This window comes from Castor canadensis, chromosome 1 (genome assembly GCF_047511655.1).
Source record: "Castor canadensis chromosome 1, mCasCan1.hap1v2, whole genome shotgun sequence".
NCBI lineage: Eukaryota > Metazoa > Chordata > Mammalia > Rodentia > Castoridae > Castor > Castor canadensis.
In genome coordinates, this window is record NC_133386.1 from 156,364,032 (window position 1) to 156,389,008 (window position 24,977).

Sequence of the window (24,977 nt, forward strand, 5' to 3'; positions counted from 1 at the left end):
GTATGCAGTTGTCAAAGCACATCAAATGGTGCCTTAGAACTATGCATTTTGTTGGTTTGTTCATTATACTTCAGTTTTTTAAAACTTTTCTTAAATTTAAGATAAATCTTTCACAGGGCTTCCCATGTGAAGAAATTGCCTAGGTCTTAACTCTGTGCCCCTTTTGGGACTTCACACATTCTAATTTGTATGCGCTAATAGCACATACATTCATTCTTTGCTCACTAGACTGAAAGAAGTTCTTTTTTTCTTTTTTTTTGGTGATGATGGTGGTGATGGTGGTATTGGGGTTTCAACTCAGGACTAGGCAGGCACTCCACCACTTGAGCTACTCTACCAGCCCTTTTTTGTGTTGAGTATTTTTGAAATAGGTCTCTCGTACTATTTGCATGGACTGGCTTCGAACCTCGATCCTCCTGATCTGTGCCTCTTGAGTAGCTAGGATTTCAGGTGTGAGCCACTGGTGCCTGGCTAGTATTAGTATTTTCAGGTACCCAGAGGCACCTTAGACCAGAATCAGGAAACGTGAGTGAGGTTTTAGCTCTGGAGTGGTTCTGAGAAGGTCACACAAATTCTGTGACTTCAGTTGTTTGAGTGAAAACAAAGATGACCTAAGTATTTAATAAGGTCCTGTGTGATTCTAAAATTCTACAGTTCTAAGTATAGATTAGACATAAGACCACATATTTGTAGTCAAATCATGTTTTTGATTTAAGAATAAAACAGGAAAATAAACATAAATTGAAAATGCTCATTAGCACATGTGGAAATAGTTGGAATACTGCCAAGTGTTTCAAACTACAAATGTGTAAATTTCATGCCTTTGTTTGAGAAGAATGACATTTGTAGAGGAATAATGTCACACAGCTTTGAACAACAAACTTTTCCTTGTTATTTTCTACAGTTTAAATTTTTAAGGGACCCTGGAGGTCAACAAATTCAATCCTAATTAGTATGTCAAATATATTTTTTTCTTCATTTATTTTTTCTATTAGCACCTTATAGCCATCATGGCAACTTCATCAGAAGAAGTTTTGCTGATTGTAAAGAAGGTGCGTCAGAAGAAGCAGGATGGAGCTCTATACCTCATGGCAGAAAGAATTGCTTGGGCACCTGAAGGCAAAGATAGATTTACCATCAGCCATATGTATGCAGATATTAAATGTAAGTCAACTATACTAATATCTAATGTGTATGTATATCATATGCTAGTAATTCTATACTTTCTGCTGGGGAGCGCCTGTGCATGCTAGGCAAGCTTTCTACCACTGAGCTACACCCCCAGCCTCTTGCTAGTAATCTTATGAAAAGATTGTTTATGTGATCTCTGTGGATTTTGTATTTTATATAAAAAAACTAACCACATAGAAATAATTATAAAATATATATATATACTGTACTATAATCTGACCTTTTCATTTAGTAATAGAATATGTGCAGATTTACATACCTCTGTAAATCTAGCTTGCGTAAAGATCTCCACACATTTTCTCTTCTCTTAATACTCCTTTGAATGGATATACAGTCCCATGTTTGCCTGGTCCTTTGCTAAAAGACATTTAGGAGGTTTCCAAAATTTTGTTATTGCAAACAGTTTTACAACGAAGAACAGTGCACTGATATCTTCTTGAGATTGTGTGGGTAGGATACATCCCTGTGTAAATTTACTGTTTCAGATTTTTAGGCATTTTAAAAGTTGGAGATGATGCCACAATGTCCTTCAATAAAGTTGTGCCATTTAGGCAAGTTAAGTATTATTATCTGGCCATGATCTGTTGGGAAAATAGACTCAACATTATACTGAACATAGATGAGAGAAATACAGAGCTTTGGGGGAGGTGGGGAGATTACTGGGGAATCAAACCCAGAGCCTCATGCAAGCTAGGAACACTCCACTGAGAGAGAGAAAGACAGACAGACAGACAGACACACACACACACACACACACACACACACACACACCCCTCTCCCCAGAGCATACTTATTTTTCTTTTATAATTTTCAACCAAGAAGTCCAAAATCAAAATACCTCTTCTTCCATATTTGCAAGGTAACTTTGAATTTATTGCCCAGAGGAGGGTACAGTTCTCTGTGGTTCAGTAATTAAATTTTAAAACACCAGATGAATCTTGGGGTTTCGAATCCTTACTCTGATAAGAAATTCTACAGTTCACCTACCTAACATTTGGTTTTCCTCCCACCCCTTCTCTCTTTTTCTCTCTGTGTAATGGTGACATTTGAACGCAGGATCTGAAACATGCTAGGCAAGTGCTCTCCCACTTAAGCCACACCACCAACCCTCACCTAGGAGAGGTGAATAGGAGAGACCCAGGAGAGTGGACAGCCAACCCCTTGACAAGTGGTAGTACCTTAACTGTGACCATTATTGTGGATTCACTTATTTCTGCGAATATAAGATTCTTCTAGATAAAATCCTGTGCAGATTTCAAGCAACATAATGCCTTCAAAACCAGAAAACTTTCAACTTGGAAGTGCTCAATTTATGTGTAAACAAATGCCGTGGCCCAAGGATTTACCTCTGTTTTGCACTGGAAATGACCAAGATTCCCTATCTTTACCTATTGAAATAACTTAGAATCTGTATTTTCAAAAGGAAATACTGTTTAAAATTCATCACAATTCAATATGGCCTAAGTTATGTGGTCTTTTGTCTGCTGTCTTGATAATAGTACCTTTTTTTAAAACTTTGTTTCTGTGGAAAACAGCACAGTTCTTGATAAATTCCACAAACGAACATTTGTACAGCAGTAGACTTACGAACTAGGAACTGCCTGTAGTAGCATATCTTGTAAATGGAAAGCAAGCCCTGTGGCTTTGCAAAAAACACGCTCATTATAATACCCCAATGTCTAATAAACAATATGCCAATCTTCTATTTCTCCAGAATTATCATCTACTGAGTAATTTAAGAATGTGACATTTCAGGGGCAGGAGCTAAATCAGCAAAGATGAAACAGTGACAATGAAAAGGTTCCTCCAGGATACATAGCCTTGTTTGTGCCCTGAATGTGTGTGCAGTTTAAGACTATCTGCAAGACCCTGGAAAGGGAGGGAGTGGAGAAGAAGGGACGTTGGTTGAAATTATGAATTGTTCTGGAGGAATGGGATAATGAAACGTGGGCTTACAGTGCAAACTGCTTCATTGCAGTATTTCATCTAAACTATTGGTCTAGAAGCATCATCTTCATGGTCAAAGTTTCTATTTAAGATTTATAGACCTCTTTAGCTAAGATGAGAGCTCTAGGCAGTGTGTCACACTATTATGAGCCACCAGTTTAGTGGGACAAAGCCCTTCAACTGTTTACCATATGAAGAAGAAAAGCACTATTGCCAATGATGGCCTTTTTTTTTTTTTTTTTTTGGTCGGTTCTGGGGCCTCACACTTGCAAGGCAGGTGCTCTACCACTTGGGTATTTTTCAAGATAGGATCTTGTAAACTGTCTGCCTAGAACTGGCTTCAAACAGCAATGCACTTGATTTCTGCCTCTGAATAGCTAGGATTACAGGTGTGAGCCACCAACACCTGGCTGAAGGCCACTCTTTAAGTAGACAAGTTCTCTGTTATGTAGGTGTATTTTGGTATTCTCAGCCTTGATTTTTTTTTTTACTGTGAAAATCTCCAAAATTACAGAAAAGTTTAAAAAATGATATAAGGAAAACCTTTAAAATACATTCTGTCTAGCTAACGCTATCATTTTGCCATATTTGTTTTGCACGTTTTACTTGTATTGCTAATGACATCATTACACCAAGAGCATTTTAATAATATCCAGATCATTGTTACATTTCCTCATTTGTCTGTCCCAATAATGTTTCTTACAGCTGTGGTGTTTTTGTTTTTTTCTTAAACCTGGATGCAATGTAGGTACATGTAGCATCTGGTCTCTTTGAGAGTAGAGAATAGGTTGCAGAGTATCACACATTGTGGCTGGCAATGTGGTTCAAGTGGTAGAGTGCCTGCTTAACAAGTTTCAAAACCCCAGTACTGCCAAAAAAAAAAGTAGCTCATACATTGTGAATTGTTTATACCTGTATACCTGTAAAAATGTTTTCCCCTGTGGTGCTGGGGGCTAAACACAAAGGCCCTCCCCACATGCCAGGCAATTACTTTACCTCTGACCTAGCTACAACTCTAGCCTTCTGTATTTCTTATAGAGTAAACATCAGATCTACAGGTTTAATCTCATATTTAAGTTAAATATCTTGGGCAGTAGTATGTATGTGGTGATGTTTACTTCCTATTTTTTCATCTCGGAAAGCACACAATGATAATCAGGTTAGCCTGCTTTTGATAAGACTAAGTTTGGCCACTTGGTTAAAATGGTGACAGCAAATTGCGCAAATGGAAAATTGAGTATTTTTTTTTGTATTTAGTAAGGAATCTATTGGTTATGTTCAGCAGTCTTTTGGATTATGACAAGTCGTTTTTATTAATAATAATGCTGATTGGAGACAGTTGTTTAGGGTAGATTCTGGGCTCTACTTGACTAGTTAGAAAACTTTAAAGTGGTTTGCCCTGATTGAATGGAAATAAAAGCCCATTCTATCTGGAGGGGGAAGTAGTTGATGAGAAGGAGGGAAAGCACAGTGTTAGCAGCGAATTTCTTGAGTCATGCTCTGATTTTATGGGATTGTTTGAGAAGAGGGCATTTCTGAAAAAGCATTAAGGTTGAATCAGGGCTGCTGAAGCCCAAAGGAATCTTGAGTCTTGGGAGAAAAAGTAACCAATTGTATAGCAGTTTCTGCAATGTGAGTATCCTCATCTAATTAGTTTCATGCTACTTTTTAGGCCAGAAAATCAGTCCAGAAGGAAAAGCTAAAATTCAGCTTCAGCTGGTCCTGCATGCAGGAGACACAACTAACTTCCATTTTTCTAATGAAAGCACAGCAGTAAAAGAGCGAGATGCAGTAAAAGACCTTCTTCAGCAGCTACTGCCCAAATTCAAGAGGAAAGCAAATAAAGAACTGGAAGAGAAAAACAGGTGAAGGAAAGATTAGACTTTTGAAGAGATAGTAGATTCTGTCTAGTCCCCAAGAGGAAATTTTGGTCTGATTATCATCTCTCTGTTTTGTTCTCAACTTTAGCATCTTACAAATTGTATGACTGGGCAAATGAGAATATGCAAACCCAGAACTTAATTAACTGCATCAAACCTAACATTTGATTAGGAATAGAACTTATACTAGAAGATGCTAAGGCTTTTTAGTTTCTTTTCCCAGTTCTTTTGTCACAGTGAAGAGACATTAGAAGTATGTTTGTAGATAAAAAACCTGAAACAATACATATTATGAAAAAGTTGATATATGATGTACAATAGTAAGAATTTTTTATAAGATGGATTATTCCATTACTGATGTCTGTCAGGCCATAAGGGCTTACAGCTTCCTGTGCTTGTCTAAATGACAAATTACTTACTGGAAAATCTGTAGCATATCTCCTCTTCCCCTTCATCTTTATATATGAAAAAGAATAGAATACTGTACAAACACAGACACAGTGATCTTTGTATCACAGGAATAAAGATGAATAAGGCCAAATTCCTGACCTCCATTTATGTCCATCATTTCTCCCCAATTTTTTTTTGCTCTTAATTGCTAAAGAATGAACTAAATGACCACTGCTGCAGAGTCATCACAAAATAAAAGTTGTTTCATGTCACCGAAGTCTTTTTGTTATCTAAATGGTGTTTTATTCCAGAAATTGAATTATATTTAACATATTCTATCACCAGAATGCTCCAAGAAGATCCTGTTTTGTTTCAGCTTTACAAAGACCTTGTTGTAAGTCAAGTGATCAGTGCTGAGGAATTCTGGGCCAGTCGTTTAAATGTGAATGCAACAGATAGCTCTTCCACATCCAATCACAAGCAGGATGTTGGCATTTCTGCAGCATTTCTGGTATGTGACTCTTTCTAGATTTTTGAAGGAAAAAAAAAGTGAAAACCCCAATATGTGTGATGACAATCCCATTTCTTTTGCAAAATTTAGCATTTCCTTAAAGTATATCAGTGGAAAGCTCGGTATTGACAGTATTTTTCTAAGATATTTTTGAACACAAATAGTATATATTTTCTTGGTCTTTGGACTTGACCCTAGCATTCTGGAGGTCAAATAGACTTTCAAAGTGACTCTTAGAAATCAAATTAATATTTATTTCTTCTTTCCCCAACTCCCCCACCATCCTGGGAATTGAAACCAGGGCTTCTTCACATGCTAGATAATTTGCCCTTCCACTGAAGCCATGCCCCCAAGCACTTTTGTGGGCATATTGTTTTTCAAATAGGGTCTCACTCACTTTGCTCTGGCTGGCCTTGAACTCTCAGATCCTTCCAAGTAGCTTCTGCCTCTTAAGTAGCTAGGCTTACAGATGTGTGCCACCACACCCTGATTTTTTTTTGTTGTCATTTTCTTGAGGCAAGGTCTCAGTTTATAGCCCTGTCTGGCCTCAAACTCATCATCTTCTTGCCTTGGCCTCCTGTAATACATTTTAATTTAGGGCTTTCTGATTTTTTTTTAAATGATTGCTGTGTTTTACTTATAATACAAAGATAAATATATACAAAGATATATTATAGGAAAAGTAAGATTTATAAAATATATCTAATAAAAAATTAGGAATCACTTATCTGTGGAATTAGGAAATGGAATTCTCTGTAGTAGTACTTACACATTCAATAAAAATTGGAATAACCAGCCAGCACTCAGGAGACGGAGGCAGGAGGACCCTGAGTTCAAGTCCAGGCTAGCCTGGCCTACACAGGCAGACCCTGTCTCAAAAAGCAGGACAAAATAAAAAAATTTTTGAGTGTCAATTGTATGTTATCTTTCAGGTAATAAGTAGTGAATTAAATTTGTAAAAAGCCTTTCCTCAAGAAACCAATCAGTAATATGTTAGTTTAACTAGTAACCAAGATTTTTAATGGTTTTGGCAACTGTAATAAAAGTTTTATGTTAAACTTCTATGCCTTTGGCTACTCTTAAACATGCCTGTTTGACTTGCAAGGAAACAGATTTTACACATCAGTAAGAACCTGAGAAACAAGCCCAGGCAACTTTGAGCCCTGTTCTTATGCCAAAAGTGAAAGTGAGGGACCTTGTCTCTTCAGCTCATTTAGAAAGTCTTCCACCAATGCCAAGACAACCTTGAGAGCAGCTTATTGTGATTTCTAACTTCCAAAAGAGTACAATATGGTAGCCACATGTGGATTTTGGGTACTTGAAATGTGGTAAGTCCAAACTGAAATATGCTGCAAGTGTAAAATTCACAATGGATTTTGATGTCTTACAAAAAGAAGAATGTAAAATATCTTATTAATAACTTTAAAATATTGATTACATGTTGAGATGATAATATTTTGGATATATTAAATAAAACATAATTAAATTAAAAAAAAAAAGAAAGTCTTCCACCTTTATGCAGTGTCTGAAAGCTTAGATATATTCCCTGATGTTCTAATGCATGTATTAATACATATGTATGTATCTGTGTGTGGTCTTTGTTTTAGGCTGATGTCCGGCCCCAGACAGATGGATGTAATGGTTTGAGATATAATTTAACTTCTGATATCATTGAGTCCATATTTAGGACCTATCCAGCAGGTAAAAAGAATCAGTTATTTATTTTAACCTTTACATGGTTAAAATACTTGTTTCAGTGAATTCTATTAACATATCAATGAAAAAATAAAAAGCTTCCTTTTTTTCCTAAGTGCAAATATATAAAGTTTTTACCAAGTGCCTGAGCCTAAGGGCTCAGTAAATAATGTGCTGTCAGGAATTCAGTGGTATGATGACTGTCTTTTGAGGGGGCTGGAGGCGCAGGACTGGGTTTTGTTGAACTCAGGGCTTCTTGCTTGCAAAACAGGAGTTCTACTGCTTGAGCCATGCCTCCAGGCCATTTTGAGATGGGGTCTCTTGACTATTTGCCCATGCTGACCTTAAACCTTGATCCTCCCTACCTCAACCTCCCAAATAGCTAGGATTACAGGAGTCAGCCACCAGTGCCCATCTGACTGTCAGTCTTTCCAGGAGTGGTTCTTTTTTTGGAGGGGGGTTTGGGGAAGAGGGTATCAACAACATTTCTTTTGTATTTCCCAGAGTAAAAAATATGCTGTTAAACAAAACATTTTCTACCTCAAATCCACCTGGAACTTTTTTTTTTTCTTTTTTTGTGCTGGGTGGCAGTACATTGTAATATTTACAGAAGTTCTTACAATATATCATACTTGAATTCACCTCCTCCACCATCCCTTCCTTCCCTCATTTGTGGAATAGTTTCAACAGGTACCGTTTTTTCCATTTACATACATGTGTTCACAGAATTCACACAATATTAACCCTTCCACACCCTTTCCCCACCTCCTCCCCCTTCCCACAGGTCGTACCATCTCTCCCAGGCAAAACCTGTTCTGTCTTCCTGTTCTTCAAATAAAAGAATAAATAAAAGCTTAAGTAGTTCTTAAACTTTTTATTTAGTCCTCAACACGCCTGAGTGGAATTAATTGCTACAAAGGCATCAGTAAATGAGTTTCTCCATACCACTACCTTGATCATCCCTTGTACTGTATCCGGAGTGAGCTTTCTAACCCATAAATCAGTTCCCATGCAGAAACCATCCTAAAAGTACAGATGCTTTGATCCCAGTCCTAATCGCTTATGATATGCAGCCAAGGGTAAGAGCCATTGTTTCAATCACACTTCTGACTAACCAGTGCTCTCTTAAGCCATATACTGTTGTTTCTTCTCACTTTTCTCACTTCTGCCCCATTAGTCCTTAGGAAACATCTCCCCCTCAGAATTTAGCTCAAGCATCCCCTCCTTGCCACCATATAAAATCCTGACTTACTCAGATAAATACAAGCCCCTCTTCCTCTTTTTCTTTTTTTTTTTTTGGCAATATTGGCATTTGAACTCAGAGCTAGACAGGTGCCCCACCACTTAAGCCACACCTACATCCTCTTCCTCTTTCCTTCTGTAGTGTCTTATATCTGCCTCAGATGATTGCAATGCAAATTTAATATCCTGTGAAGTGGGTACTGTTATGGTCATCATTTTACAGATGAGGAAACCAAGGTACAGAGAGATTAATTTGCCCAAGGCTACACAGTGAGTGTCAAGACTTAACTTTTTTTTTTTTTTTTTAAGTGCTGGAGATTAAACTCAGGGTGTCATGTGCTAGGCAAGTGCTCTACCACTGAGCTCCCCCAGTCCTTTAGAATTATAATTTTAAACTAAAGTAATGGCTCAAAAAACTGTGCTCCTGAACACCATGCTCACTAAACTATAAGCTTCTAGAGAGCTGAGCTGATAATCCAGTGGGTATTACAATCTTTATTTCTTTACCACTTAACAGTGCTTTGGTTTGAGAGAATACATATATAAATGAAGAAATAAGGTAACTCAGGTCTGACTCCAAGGATCTTGATACTTATTCTAAAAACTTACAAATGGATTTTTTTTTCCGTGCATAATTAGGTATGCAATTTGTGAAGATCGTAGAGGTGGTGTGGCTCAAGTGGTAGAGTGTCTGAGTTCAACCCCAGTACTGCCAGAAATAAAAACCAATCTAATTATATTTCATACTTATAATTACATTATATACAGTATATAAAGGTATGAGCTTCATAATTTAGTTTTTGCTTTTTTAGTCTCTTTCATTTTATCTAACTTCAAAAGTTTTAAGAAATGGAAATTTATAGCTATTACGGGTTTTTTCCTTACAGTAAAAATGAAATATGCAGAAAATGTTCCTCACAACATGACAGAAAAAGAATTCTGGACACGTTTTTTCCAGTCCCATTATTTTCATAGGGACCGGCTGAATACAGGGTCAAAGGATCTCTTTGCAGAATGTGCCAAAATAGATGAAAAAGGTAACTCTTAATTCCTAGTATTCAACTTGTTCGCTCTAATTGTTGGAACTGTTAATGAGGTTTTTTTTAATATTTGAGAAAGATAAGCTTTTGATGAGCTTTGTATTTCATTGATTTTCTAGGGTTAAAAACAATGGTTTCATTAGGAGTGAAAAACCCACTACTAGATTTGACAGCTTTGGAAGATAAACCATTAGATGAGGTAAGAAGCAATAAAAAGATATAGAGATAAAAATCTTTTCCTGGTTTTTAACATTTTTCAGTTTAATAATTTAGGCTAAGTGTGTAGATACTTTTGAGATTGTAAAACAAGCACAATACTGTTACTTGAAATGATTTATTAAATGTGCTTTTCGGCATGCATGAAGTCCTAGCACATATAAAAACGTACTTTTCAATAGTGCTGTTTGCTGTTAAAATTGCCTTAAAGCACAGAAATCCCTGTGATTTGCTAGAACTTTTTAGATACAATTTTAGTTTTCCCATGAGTATTCTACAGATAATTGTCAAGGCTTAACATGATAAGTTCAGCATTATGCTCTACTTAATATTTAATGTAAAGAAATGTGAATAAATATTAGTAGACAAAGAAGGCAGCAAGCAGTTGTTGATTGCCTGTGAGTACTCTCATGACCCTTACCCCACACCTACCCAGAAGTTTTAGCAGTTAGACATCAAATTTGAGCTACCTAACTCAGCATCATTATTCCAGATGTACAAATCTGTCTATCCACAGAGAAAGAAATGGATCCTTCTGATCTAGACTAGTTCTATCCCTGTCTCCATGTTCTAGTCCAGGAACCTGCCTTTCTCAGTTTCCTATCACTCTTGTATTTCCATTTTCTTGCCCTTTAGGCTCCTTTTGTGCTAACCATACATACATGCTCATACCTTTTTCTTTTTTTCTCTTTCTAACTTTAACCCCCTTATTTTAGTATATGTACTTACCAAGTGAGAAAGACCAATATTAAAATTTTGTGCTACATTCCAATTACAAACTAACAGAAAATCCTCCTTGGTTCTTGGGTGAGTCATTTTCTTGATAGACATTTTCTTGATAGTTCTCCAAACTCAGTTGTGTCCTTAGTGAATCTCAACACATTATGAAATAATCCTTTTACTCATCCTAAGAAAAATGCTGATTGAAGCTTATAGTTACTTATAGTTTAGTATGATGAAAAAATAGGTGTTTGTTTTGTTTTTTAATGAAAAACAATGACATATGGGCGCTAGTGGCTCATGCCTGTAATCCTAGTTACTCAGGAGGATTGAGGTTCAAAGCCAACCCAGACAAATAGTTCCGGAGACCCTATCTCAAAAAAAAAACCTTCACAAAAAAGGGCTGGTGGAGTGACTCAAGGTGTAGGCCCTAAATTCAAACCCCAGTACTGCAAAATAAAAATGGCATAGGGGCTAGAGGTACGGCTGAAGTGGTAGAGGACCTGCTTTGCAGTCATGAAGCCCTGAGTTCAAACCAAAAGAAAAAAGGCATATTGTTCATTCAACTTCTTATTACCAATATCAATCCAAACTAGATACACCATAGTTGTTAAGTACATAGACTTGTTTTTTTTTTTTTTTTTTTTGAGGTAACAGTCTTGCTTAATTGCTCAGGCCAGCCTCAGTCTTTCAGTCCTCCTGCCTCAGGCCTCCAAGTAGCTGGAATTACAAGCTCAAGACACTGTACCTGGCTCCTACTACATAAACTTTAAAACCAAACTACTTGACTTAGATTCTGACATTTTTTAGCATTGCTAAGTTCAGTTTCTTGTTTTTTTAATTAATTGAGACTAATAGTGCTGGCATACATTAAACGATTGCTGTAAAAGTTAAAAGAGGAGCTGAAGGCATAGCTCAGTTGGTAGAGTGCATGCTTATCGTGTGCCAGCAATCAACAGCACTGCAAAAAAAAAAAGAAGAAAAGGGTTAATAGAGCCTGGTACATAGTGCTGAATAAGTAACATGTCTGCATAATACTCCATAGGTATTGGTTTGGGTATACCAGTATTTATATAATCAATCCCTTTAATAGAAACTGGTTGATTGCATTTTTCTTTTGGTACTTCTTTTCCTATTAATCTCCACTTGTTTTAACTGTCACAGGATATGATCTCAAGTCTCCTGAATACCATCAATCAGTTTCAGTGCTTTATATACTAATTGTGTGGTGATGAATCCCATATCATCCTGATTAACTCCAAAGCTCCAAAATTATATATCCAGCTGCCTGCTTGATATCTCCTCTTAGGTATTTCACATACATTTCAGATTAACACATCCAAAATGGAATTTTGATTCCCATCCTTATAAACCTGTTTCTTCCTGGCTCTTTCATATTTCAGTATAAAGCATTAGCCATTACTCCAACCACACACCTGGTAGTCTCTGTGATTCTTCCCCTCCATTCACACCTAGCATTCAATTCATTGCTAGGTCCTCTACATCTCTAACTTCACAGTATCTTATACAGTTCACTTGTAAGTTGCCAGCATCTTTGAATTATTTGCTTGCATTAGTCTCTTGATTGATCTTCCTTTTTGCCTTTGTCCCCTATAGCTCATTCACCCCTGTAAGAGGTACAAATGAGATCATAAAAAGCTCACCTGTATGAAACTCCTCTCACTGAACTGGGAAATTAAATCAAAACTCCTACAAAACTCTGTTTGATTTGGCTCTTGCCTACTTCTTCTGCCTCAGTTTTGACCTCTTCCACAAAAGTATGCTCCAGATATAATGACCCCCTTTCACTCCCAGGCCAAGCTTTTTCTACCTCCAGATCTCTAAAACTTACTGGTCTTCTACCTGCTGTTAATCCTAACTAGCTTCTACTTATCTTTCAATGTCTATTCTCATGTCACTTTTTCAGAGAGCCCTTCCTAATGACTTGTATCTGTCTTCCCAGTCCAGTCATTCTATTATGTTAACCCTCTCTGTTTTCTTTGTAACTTCTGTCAGTTTCAGAAATGATCTTATTTTTACTTGTTTTACTTGATAACTGCCAGTGTCTTTTTAGTAATGTGTAAGTTCTATGAAGCTGACTTTGTTCATGTTTCCTAGGCTGTCCCCAGCACATGCAATATATGTTGCACTTAGTAATTATTTGATAAGTGGATGAATAGTTTATGAGGCCTCTTGTGATCTTTCTTTAACATCTTTAGCCTTATGCCTCACCAGTCCTTGTCCCACCCTTCCTTCTAGGTATACTAAGTGGCACATAAACCCATGGCACACTAGGTACTACATTGCTCTGTGGGTTTTTTGTTTTTTTGGTTGTTTTGTGGGGTTTTTTTTGTTTTGTTTTGTGTTTTTGGTTTTTTTTGGTGCCACTGGGGTTTGAACTCAGGGCCTACACCTTGTGCTACTCCGCCTGCCCTTTCCAAGATAGGGTCTCTGTTTGCCCAGGCTGACTTAGAACTGCAATTCTCCTGATCTCTGCCTTTTGAGTAACTAGGTTTACAGATGTGAACTACCAATGCCCAGCTTGTACTACATTGCTTTTATACTTTACTTTAGGCAGTTTTCCTTTCCCCAAAATGTTGCTATCTCCCAAGTCTGCCTGGCAAGACCTGTTTATCTCCTTGAAGCTTTTTCAAACTTCCTTTCCTCTAGTGAGGTTGACTTCTCTCATAGTAGCTATAACTTACCCATCTTCTTACTAACTAGTGTTTAGGTTCCTCCGTCACAGGGTCTTAACAGTTTACCAAATAAGTATTTAGTGCTGCACATATTGTGTGTGCTGGGGAAGGGCAGTAAACAAGAACAAAATCATCCTCATAGAACTTAAGTCTACTGAGAGAAGATGGATTGGCAGTTACCAAATAAGGTTAAAACAAAATCTTTCTTGAAAGTACAAATGTTATGAAGAAAGCAGAGAGATTGGGAGAGGCTATATCATAGAGCCTGGAAAAGTTGATTACCCTGCCTAGACTAATAATTGGTGGAAAAAAAAAAAAGTAAATATTTGAATCTTTACCTTTCTTAAGCCATAGTCCATGTCTCACATTCACACACACATATTCTGTATCCTATTACTGATTTAATGTTTTGCTAACTAGGTCAAAGATTGCCTTTTAAAAATGCAATGCAGAGGACAGGGCACATAACTTAGTGATATAGCATATGCGTAAAATACCATTTATTTTTAAATGTTTATCTATATTTAATAATGTTTATTAGAATAAAGTCCTGTAGTCTACATTTTGCAACTGAGCATGTCATTCATAATAGATAAGAAAATCAGGACCTTGTTTTGATTTTTTTAATCTACTATTTTGTTTCTCATAGGGCTATGGCATTTCCTCTGTGCCATCTACTTCCAGTTCTAAATCCATAAAGGAGAATAGTAATGCTGCCATCATCAAGAGATTTAACCATCACAGTGCTATGGTCCTAGCAGCTGGTCTCAGGAAACAGTTAAGTATATATGCAAACATTCATTCACTTGGCTTTTTAGGATATACAGGTAGAGTTGTGGTGGTGGTGTTCTGCTTGGAATTTTTGACATTAGTGTTTTTCCCTTTGTTTTAAGACAAGCACAAAATGAACAAAATGGTGAGCCCAGCAGCATGGATGGAAATTGTGGAGATGCAGATTGCTTTCAACCAGCAGTCAAAAGGGTATGGGCACAAAATTTTGGATCAGTTAGGGCCTGGGTTTCTTCAGGTGTAAGGTATCTACAAATACTTAATGTTTATTTCATATATCTCAGTTTTTCTGAACAAGACATTTTTTTAATTTAAATGTTTGGTTTTCAAGTGTAGAACATTATAAAGCTCCTCAGCTTTGGCTTACCAGCCAACTTTCCATCACCATAAGTCTGAACTGTTTTTATTGGGTTTTTCCCTTCACATACAAGTTGGGTTTTTTTTGTGTATGGTTTTGTTTCCTGAGAAAGACTGTTCCAAAAGGCAATAGATGAAAAGAAAAACAGAAGTTTCAAATATATGATTTAAGAAGAAAGTGAATTGTTTCTCATGGTTAAATCTAGCATTTCAGAACTGGAAGTATCTTCTCATTAAATATCAAAGAGTATGGGGAATATGGATAGGCCAGTGATTTTTGTTCTTTTTTAACTTTTGTTGATGCTGGGAATTGAACCCAGGGCCCAATGTTTGCTAGGCAAACACTCCACCATTTGAACCATGTTCCAGGGGAATGTGAATAGAATTAGCTTCTTCCTCTGCAGCTTTGCTAAGCTGCTCTATCCCTATGGGCTTTTTTAGTCCCTCATGCCCTAATTGTAAAAATAAATTATGATAAGGCTTTCTTAGAGGGCACTGGGCCAATATACATGAGAATTTTAAAGGTTTATGTCCTTAATGAGTAGATCTACTTCTGGGCATTTGTTTTGAGATGTGTGCAGAGATTTAGGGATACACATTCATTACAATATTATAATAGAAACAATAACATGCATATTGATAGTAATGACTGTTACTGACTTTAAAAGGATTAATGTGGTTGGTGGCCAGGCCTGGTGGCTCACTTCTGTAATTCCAGAAGTGGAGACAGGAGAATCAAGATTTAAGGGCAGCCTAGGCAAAGAAGTTACTGAGACCCTATCTCAAAAAATAAGCTGGGTATGGTAGTACACAGCTGTAATCTTAGCTACTTGTGAGACAGGTTGGCCACCCCACAAAGGTGTGAAACCCTATCAGAAAAATAAACTAAAGCAAAAAGGGTTGGGGGCATGACTCACATGGTAGGGCAGTTGCCTGGCAAGGGCAAGGCTCTGAGTTCAAAGTCCAGTACCGCCAAAAAAAAAAAAAAGATTAATGGGGCCGAAGTACCATTCACTGGTAGAGTGAATAATTAATGACAAATAATGACAAATGATAAATAATGACAAATGACCCCAATTTAATGGTTTTTCAGTTTTAGGGAGAATAAAAGAAAAAAAAAATTAGTAAAAAGAAACTCAAATTTCCTACCTTATTCCAAAATAAGCTGAGTGGATCTAAGATTTGAGCAAAACTTAAACCATGGAAATTTAAGCAGAAAAGGAAGGAAGGCACAGGTAGCTCATGCCTGTAATCCTAGCTTCAGGAGGTAGAGATCCAGAGGATCTTCGTTTGAAGCCAGCCCCAGGAAAATAATTTGGGAAACCCTATCTTGAAAAAATCCATCACAAGAAAAAAGGGCTGGTGGAATAGCTCAAGTGGTAGAGCACCTGCCTAGCAAGTGTGAAACCCAGAGTTCAAATTGCAGTGCTGCCCAAAAGAAAGGGGGCGGGGAAGACTTAATTTCTTTAATATTCAAAACAAAGTTCTAACTGGATGCAGTGGCTCATGCCTATAATTCCAGTTTTTTAGGAGGCAAAGATCAGGAGGAACATGGTTTGAGGTTTACCCAGGCAAAAAGTTGGCAAGACATGGTGGTATGCATTTGTCATCCCAGCTACAAGGGAAGCTCAGGTACAAAGACTGAAGTCTATGCTAGTCCTGGCAAAAAAAAAAACCCAAAAAAACTTGACACTGAAAAATAAAGCAAAAAGGGCTGGGTGGTGGCTCAAGTGGTAGAGCACCTGTCTAGCAGTGGGAGTCACTAAGCACAAAAAGATGACTTCTTTGGGGAAAATTATAATAAAATACAAACTTTCATGTATCAGTTGGCAAAAATTTAAAGTTCTGTAATACTTTGTATAATCAAAATATAGGAAAACAGATACTTTACTTAAATGATTAGTGAGAAAATTGGTTCAACAATTTATTTTTTTGGTGGTACTGAGGTTTGAACTCAGGACCTCACACTTATTAGGCCAGCACTCTACCACTTGAGCCTCATCTCCAGCCCTTTTTTGTGTTGGGTATTTTCAAGATAGGGTCTCGCAAACTATTTGCCTGGGTTGACCTCGAATCTCCCATCTCCTCAGGATCTCCAAGTAGCTAGGATTACAGGCTGGGCCACTGGCGCATAGTTTGTTCAACAATTTATAGGACAATTGTCTCTCCTCATAGTGGGACGACTTCATTTTTTTATTCTCTGCAAAGTTTTATTTTTTCAGTCATATTCCTTACTTGTATAATAAAGTTACTGAGAAAAAATACTGTATTAATTGTAGGCGAAGTTACAAGAGTCCATTGAATATGAAGATTTGGGAAAAAATAATTCCATAAAAACAATTGCACTAAACCTCAAGAAGTCAGATAGGTAAGTTTGGTCAATGGTAAATTAACTTGAAGCAGAATACTTATATAACGCAATTCATTGCAGACTATATTCTACGAGTATAGCCCCCACTTTTTTTTTAACCCCCACTTTTTCAGTCAGTTTGTTACCATGAAAGTACAGTATCCTCTTTGCCTAAAAATTACTTTGTTCATCACAGGAAATCATCCTAAATGGTCAAAGCCAAGAAAATAAATTTTGTGCTGTTTATTATTGCCCTTATGGGAATTAAATTATTTTCTTGAAATGTCTTTAACTATAAGTATCTTTTTATCGTTGTTGGTTTTTTGTTTTTTGTTTTTTGTTTTTTGTTTTTTGTCTTGAGGAAGGAATGTTATACAGGCCATTAAAATGTTTGAAAAACCGGGGCTGACAGAGTGGCTGAAGTGGTAGAGCGCCTGCCTACCAGGTGTGAGTCCCTGAGTTCTAACACCAGTACCACCTAAAAAAAAGAAGTTTGAAAAACACAAAAAGTTTGAAAAATCTTTACTCTGTGATTGGCTGTTTCTTCTGTGCTAACCTTCAGGTATTACCATGGTCCAACTCCAATCCAGTCACTACAATATGCAACAAGTCAGGACATTATTAATTCCTTTCAAAGTATTAGACAAGAAATGGAAGCTTATACACCCAAGTTAACTCAGGTAGGTGACTCATACAGTTAAAGACCAGAACTGTTCTTCATTGTTCTTTCCATCTATGTGTAAACACAGCCAGATTGAACATTGACTAATGTTTTAATTGAGTATGAAGAAATATATCTATAAGTTGAGAAACATCAAGGTATTTCTTGATAGGGAGAAAAGGTATTTGGCAAATTCAAGAAGCACCTGAAGGTAACAAAAAATAATGAGTTCTGTGATTGGTCTTACTATTTTTTTTTAATTCCCTTATACTTATTTTATTGGGAAAATCTCCCAGATTGCCAAATTGCTTCTGTACATAACTTGGGGTATGTAAATTGCAGCTCACTATCTCTTCATTTTCTCATCCTTCCCACTCCAGGAAGTCAGAAAGTTCTGTGCAGTTTTTTTCCTTACTCCATCAATTTGGTTTAAGCAAACAGTTTTCTACAATATTAAACATACATTCAATCTCTTCACTTAAAAACTTACACTGCCTCTATTCATTACCACAGTTAATAGTTCGAGTGCCTTCTTTTAGCATATAAGACCCTTTATCTTTCTCTCATATGTGGAAATTTCAAAAAAAAAAAAATGGTGAAGGACAAAGAGTGATTACCAGGGACTGGAAAGGGAGAGGGGGTGGCAAAAGAAAGATGGGTGGGTATGATCAATGAACACTATGGCATATGTAGAAATGCAGTGAATCCCATTAATTTGTACAATTAATGTCTGTTAGTTAAAGACAAAAAGACACTTTATAATCTGCCCTGACCCGCTTCTCCAGTCCCATTTTCAGCCAATCTCCACCACTCCCTTCACCCATAATCAAGAGTACTGTACTTCAGCCAGAAACACCAAGATATTCAGAATCTTTTGATCACATCACAAATTGTTTATTTCTGGATTTTCCATTTAATATTTTCAGACCATATTTGACTGTGGAAAACTAAACTCTGAGAAAGCAAAACCCATTTTTCTTTTTTATACAGACCATTTTTGGCCTCAAGGAAAGTACTTCACTCCAGTTCCATAAATGAAGTATTTATATAGGAGTGAATACTTTACTTGATATTTTGCTATAAAAACTGAAATGTTAGGTAAGAAGGATGCCAAAATGGAGGAAAATCAGTTTCTATATCTTAATTCTTTCAGGTTCTCTCAAGTAGTGCTGCTAGTAGTACCATCACAGCACTGTCACCTGGAGGAGCACTTATGCAGGGAGGGACACAGCAAGCCATAAACCGTACGTGCTGGGTCATCTTCTACTACAATCTCTTTTCCTTAAATAAGCTCTAAAAAGCAAGCCAGGGGGAGTGACTCCTAAAGTTATATTGGTTTTTCTGTGGAACAGTTCTGGGATCTTTGTAAAGCTATGTTTTTCTCTGTGTGTGTCCGTTTGTCGGTGGTGCTGGGTACAGAACCCAGGACTGCATGCACTCTACCGACTGAGGTACACTCCTGGAACCTTAAGTGGTCATTCCATGTGTGAAATAGTTTTTAGTTTATGAACCTTTTCCTTCTTTTGTAGAGATGGTGCCAAATGATATCCAGTCTGAATTGAAACACTTGTATGTGGCTGTTGGAGAACTTCTGCGGCATTTCTGGTCCTGCTTTCCTGTCAATACACCATTCCTAGAAGAAAAGGTTGGAACCAATTCTAGACACAGCCAGCTATTCTGGTAGTGACTTAGATGTTATTTTGAAATTGGAAGTTTTTATTGAGTGTTTACCATGTACCAGACATTGGTGTAACTATTTTGCATATATTATTTTGTTTAAGCCTCACAGTGTCTTCATGGAGAAAATACTGATTATGATAGCATTTCACAAATTAGGAAACTGAGATCCAGAGCAATTCCACATAATAATCATACAACTTAAAACTCCAAACAATAATAATTGAAGCACAGAAACACCAAGCCAATAACATGTACAATTATTTATTTGATAAGTTTTTTAGTCATCACAAAACACTTGTCAGCTAGGACTGACAACTAGCTTCTTTTGCCTACCCTTCCCCTCCCACTTCCCCCACAGTGCTGGGGATTAAACCCAGAGCCTCATGCATGCTAGGCAAGTACTCTACTGCTGAGGTACATCTCTAGTACTAGTTAGTTAACACCAAAACTCTCTTAGCCAATTAAAGAATAGTCATTAAGTGGAAAAGGTATTTATAGCATTAATTTTAATAATAAGTTGCTCTTTAAACAATTATTTAAGGAGATGGTAGGGAACTGGGGTGAAGTTCAATGGTAGAGCATGCTTGAGGACCTGTGTTCAACACCCAGTAACAAGAAGAGAAAAGGGGAAGGGAAATACGAAATCCTATTCAGAAAATAACCAAAGCAGAAAAGGGCTAAGGGTATGGATCAAGTGGTAGAGCTCTGGCCTAGCAAGTCCAAGGTCCCTGAGTTCAAACCCCAATATCACCGGGGGAGGGGCGGGGGGGCAGTAAAAAAATAAAACAGGCATGGAAGTGGCCCAGACTGATTGCTATTCAAATAAAGCTACAGTGAAAGAACATTTTTCACCCATTAATTTACCAAAGAGCAATACACTGAAAATGATTGCTGTTAGCCACGTTGCTAAGAAAACAGTCCTTTTTCCCCACTGCTATAAGTTCTTTGACTTAGAAATTCATTTAGAAACTTACCCTAAGGAAATAACATGCATAAATATTTCACCACAGAGAAGTTCCACCTCTGTGTAAGACAAATAAAGTAAAACGAGCCTCATCTACCAGAAGGGGATTAGTTTAAAAAGGATCTGGTATGTTCATACATTGAAATATTATACATCCATTTAAAATAATGATTTAGGGCTAATGGAATGGTTCAAGTAGTAAAGTGCCTGGTTAGTAAGTGTGAAGTCCTGAGTTCAAACACCAATACCACCCCCAAAAAAAGACATTTATTTATATATATATACAAAATGATTTAGATGAATATTTATTTACTCAAAGGTGTTCACATTAAACCAAGTGAATTTTTTAAACAGTATGTGCTGTATTTTTTCTGTTTAATGTGTGTATATATGTAGAAGGATGTGAATTATGCGTCAAGGTGTTAAAGAGTAACAGGATATATAATAGGCTTTTTTAAATCCTTTTACATTTTTCAAAAGTTTTCTGTTGCAAAAGTAATCTTTCTGTATGAAAGGTAGTGTTTTTCTCTTGGTTCTTAAAGGTTGAGATTTTTCTGTAATTCACATTATTTCTCATCTTTTTTAGGTAGTGAAAATGAAAAGTAATTTGGAACGGTTCCAAGTTACAAAGCTCTGTCCATTCCAAGAAAAAATCCGGAGACAGTATTTAAGCACAAATGTAAGGCAATTTGTTTCTATATAGTTAAATGATGTGATTTATTTTGCTTTCATATAAATGAGTAGATACTTTGTTCTTTTCTATTGTTCAATGCACTGTTTTTTTAGTTGTGAAATGTGTCATACATTCATTTGAGTGTACAATATGTGTACTCAGCAATCAAGGAAAGTAGCAGGATATTACCATTAACTTATAGATAGAAGCACTCCTATCCAATTTCACACCACTACTTCATACCTTCCAGGGTACATGACTAACTGGCATTTATAATAATCTCCTCCATGTTTTCCTTCATAGGTTATAAATCTGTGTATATGTCCCAAAATATTTATATTACCAACTTGGAAAAACCAGTAGTGCTCACAAACATAGCAACATAAGGGAAGGCAGAATTGCTACTACTTTTGTCAGTAAACTGAACAATTCCTGGCTTCAGCTTTCCTGATTGTTTGCAGCAGGGAAGATCAGTGAGTGAAAAGTGTCACTTTGTTCCCAGGATTTTTAGTATTGTTTTTAAAGCAAAGCTACAGCAGCCACAAAAAATAATTTTTATGTGTGTTGTACAAGTCCAGAGATGATACTTGTGAAGAATCGTATATACAAACATAAAGCCCAGTATTTCAATAACTAACATAATCAGAAAGGGAGCTTTATGGCCAGGCACAGTGGCTTGTGCCTCTAATCCACCTCTTGGGAGGTAGAAATTGGGAAGATTAAAGGTTTGAGGTCAGTCTAGGCAAAAAGTTAGCAAGACTACATCTCACCAACTAAGTTGGGCATGATGGCAGGTGCCTGTAGTCCCAGCTAGGAGGGATTGGAATCCAAGGCTAGCCCTGGACAAAATACGTGAAAGTATTGGAAAAATAGCTAAAGCAAAAAAAAGGTGGGGATGGCAATATGCTCAAGTGGTTGAATGCCTGCGTAGTGAGGGCATTCCCCAGTATTGCTTTAAAAAAAAAAAAAAGTTTTACAATTGAATGTTAAAGTCTTTATCATTTAAGATTTTTAGTGTTTATTCTTTATATTCTAAGTGGTTTGCTTTAGAAAAGAAGCTTGGATGGCCAGGCATGAGCTACTTGGGAGATTGGGAAGATCGTGGTTTTAGGCCAGCCCTGCCAAAAAGTTTTGGAGAACCCATCTCAGCCAATAAAAGCTGGGCATATTTGTGTACCTGTCATCACAGATATGCAGAAATAATAAATAAGATTTTGGTCCAGGCAGCTCTGGCATAAACACAAGACCCTAACCAAAAAATAACAAAAGCAAAAAGGGCTGGGGGTATGATTCAAGTTGTGTGCCACAAAAAAAAAAAAAAAGAAAGAAAAGAAAACCAAGACAAAAAAAAAAAAGCTGAGCATTTCTCTGCATAGCAGGCCAAGAGTGGCAAGTAGATTTTAAGTCTTGTGCCTTCTTAGTTGGTTATTACCATTATCCCCTACCCCCATGATAATAAGGGTCGAAAATAAGGGGGATTTAGGGTGGGGGTGCTGGGGATTTAACCCAGCTATCACTGAGTTATACATTTGGGGGAGGGGAGCTTTAAAAAAATACAGTATTAGATCAAATTCAGATAGCTAGTGCAGTGGTTCAAGTGGTAGAGTAAGCCTGAGGCCCTGAGTTGTAACCCTGTTACCACCAAAAGAAAAAATGTAGATTGAAGTCATTGACATGCTACAGTGATTTAGGACTGCCTGATCTCTGTTCACATCCTCCCAGAATTGACTTGTAAACTTTACAAGAGTTGACTTGCAAACATGGTCTGCCTCTAAGAAAACACATTCCCTAAGAGTCATTGTACCCCAAGAGTCAGTGCGATCCTGTTGACCTGTAGGTCATACTTAATGAGGGTAAGCTCTATAGTCCTAATTTAAGATGGAGCACCACACCTTGTGTGAAGTATTGAAATTGTTTAGTTTTTCTGTAATCGCCTGACTTATGTTATAGTCTTGACATGTTGGAGCTGGAAAAGACCCTTAGAAAACAAAAAAGAGGGCTAGGAATGTGTGTACAAGACCCTGCTTTCCATCCTCGTTCCCCAAAACAAGTTTCACAAAATTATAAAGGATTGACTGAAGAAACTTTGGAAAGTCAAAGATTCCTGAGGGCTTAGGAATGTTCCAGGCTTAGCATGTATGATGCCCTGGGTTTGCTGAGTCAGAATTTTCAAGGTGTTTTTTCAAATGTTCTGTAAATATAATGTTGATGAAACATCCCGGCCTTGGTCAGCAGGCCAATGTATGAATCTAGAAATTACCGACTTCGTTCACTTCCCTCATTTGACAGAAGAAACTGGGGCCTAGAACACAGTTCCATCTTTCATGTTATCCTATTTCTGGTTAATAATCAGGCAACATCTCAATGTGGACAGAGCAGATGAACTTCCAGCTTCTATACTGCACCCACCATTACTCTTTTCCATACCAAATATGCCTTACTGCCCTTTACAGAGGGCTTGCATATTGCCTCATTGAACTGGGGAAATACTCTGGAAAGTATGTGCCGGGTTTGGGAAGGAAGTTTCCCTTCCTTTGCCCACTTGTTCAGTATCTTGCTTTTGTCCGTCAGTTGGTAAGTCACATAGAAGAGATGCTCCAGACAGCCTACAACAAGCTCCACTCATGGCAGTCACGGCGCCTGATGAAGAAGACGTGAAGCGTCTATGGTTTTGTGAGATTGAGAAAACCGTGATCTGCAGTAACTCTGGAAACCTGGCCTGACAGACTTGCAGGTGCCCACAAAGGAGAAACATCTGCAGCATGCCAACTCCCAGAGCTGATGCTATTGTACTTGCACATTGAGAACTGAAGGGAAGGAAGGGACCGTGACTCAACTAAATGCTGGGGAGGTAAATTAAGGCAGAACCAAAATGAGCTAAGTTGCAAATATATATGTATATATATGTACATATATATGTGTACATATATATGTATTTAAAGACTGTTTACTGCAGTTACTCAGGAACTGCTTTGATTCACATTAAGCTGCTTTCAGAAATTTAAAAAACACTTTTCTAAAGGGTGCATTGATAAAATCTGAGTTGTTTTGTGTTGGGGTTTTTTTTTTTCTGGGTAAATTTTTTTCCTAAGTTTATGGCACAGGGTAGACCTTAAGTATTTCTGCTCCATCCTCCACTCATCCTCAAGTTTTACTGAATTCTAGTTGTACCTTACATCAACAAGTTAAAGAGAATACTTTAAAGCAGAGGGAGACTGTTGTTCAACCATCAGGAAACAGTTATAGTCAGAAGACATCATTGGTCCTGTGTTTCCTACGGAAATAAGAATAAATATTGCACTGAATGTTTGTGGTTTGGAGTCCCTAAGTAAAGGGGGAACATATTTGCGGAAAGTTGTGTGGGGTTTTAATGCAGAATTTTGTCAGAAGACAATGGCGCTGCATGTTTTTCTTTGAGTGCAAATGTATATTGCTAAGATTTTTTTTTAAAAAAGATGGCATGTGCTTTGAGAAGAGGATATTGCATTTTTAAGAGTTTAAAAATCTTATGAGTGAGAAATATAAAAATCTTACTTTATTTTCACCTCTTCAGAAGAAATAAAAGATGTTTCTCATATCTGCTTTTCTCTAGTATCTGATTGTTACTATCCTTGGCGAATCGATAATCATTGCATAGTGACTGAAAAGCCTAAATGCAAAGTAATTATATATATGTTCTTGTTTCTGGAATTCGTGCCATATTTTGTTCCTAATAGGATCAACTCACTGTTTATCTAAGACTTTAGATGCTTGTATTAAAAATTAAAAAGTAAAACTTTTTACAGATGCTCTTTTAACTGGAACACATCTGTGGTTTCTCATTACGTGTGACATGTAGGTGTGCTGCTCAGAGAGTAACATTTTTTTTTTAAGCCCCGTAACAAAATTGCCCTTAATATAATGGGTACATTAGGTCAAAACCTGTTCAGACCTTGAACTGGTAAAAGGAAAGAGAGTCCATATCACTTTACAGTT

The 24,977-nt window shown here is 37.1% G+C and overlaps 1 protein-coding gene across 2 annotated transcripts in view; it reads left to right on the top strand.

Annotated features, from left to right (window-relative positions):
* Positions 1-24,579, top strand: part of Gtf2h1 (general transcription factor IIH subunit 1) — a 31,832-nt gene extending 7,253 nt beyond the window's left edge. For both annotated transcript variants that reach the window (XM_074042737.1, XM_020178737.2), the window contains 14 exons: positions 996-1,164; positions 4,811-5,003; positions 5,754-5,919; positions 7,527-7,620; positions 9,744-9,893; positions 10,016-10,095; positions 14,178-14,305; positions 14,422-14,509; positions 16,954-17,042; positions 17,587-17,704; positions 18,839-18,929; positions 19,215-19,330; positions 20,916-21,008; positions 23,574-24,579. In XM_074042737.1, the coding sequence (XP_073898838.1) occupies positions 996-1,164; positions 4,811-5,003; positions 5,754-5,919; positions 7,527-7,620; positions 9,744-9,893; positions 10,016-10,095; positions 14,178-14,305; positions 14,422-14,509; positions 16,954-17,042; positions 17,587-17,704; positions 18,839-18,929; positions 19,215-19,330; positions 20,916-21,008; positions 23,574-23,660 (1,662 nt within the window). In that variant the 3' untranslated portion in view covers positions 23,661-24,579. The remainder of the gene's footprint in view (positions 1-995; positions 1,165-4,810; positions 5,004-5,753; positions 5,920-7,526; positions 7,621-9,743; positions 9,894-10,015; positions 10,096-14,177; positions 14,306-14,421; positions 14,510-16,953; positions 17,043-17,586; positions 17,705-18,838; positions 18,930-19,214; positions 19,331-20,915; positions 21,009-23,573) is intronic.
* The last annotated feature ends 398 nt before the right edge of the window (positions 24,580-24,977 follow it).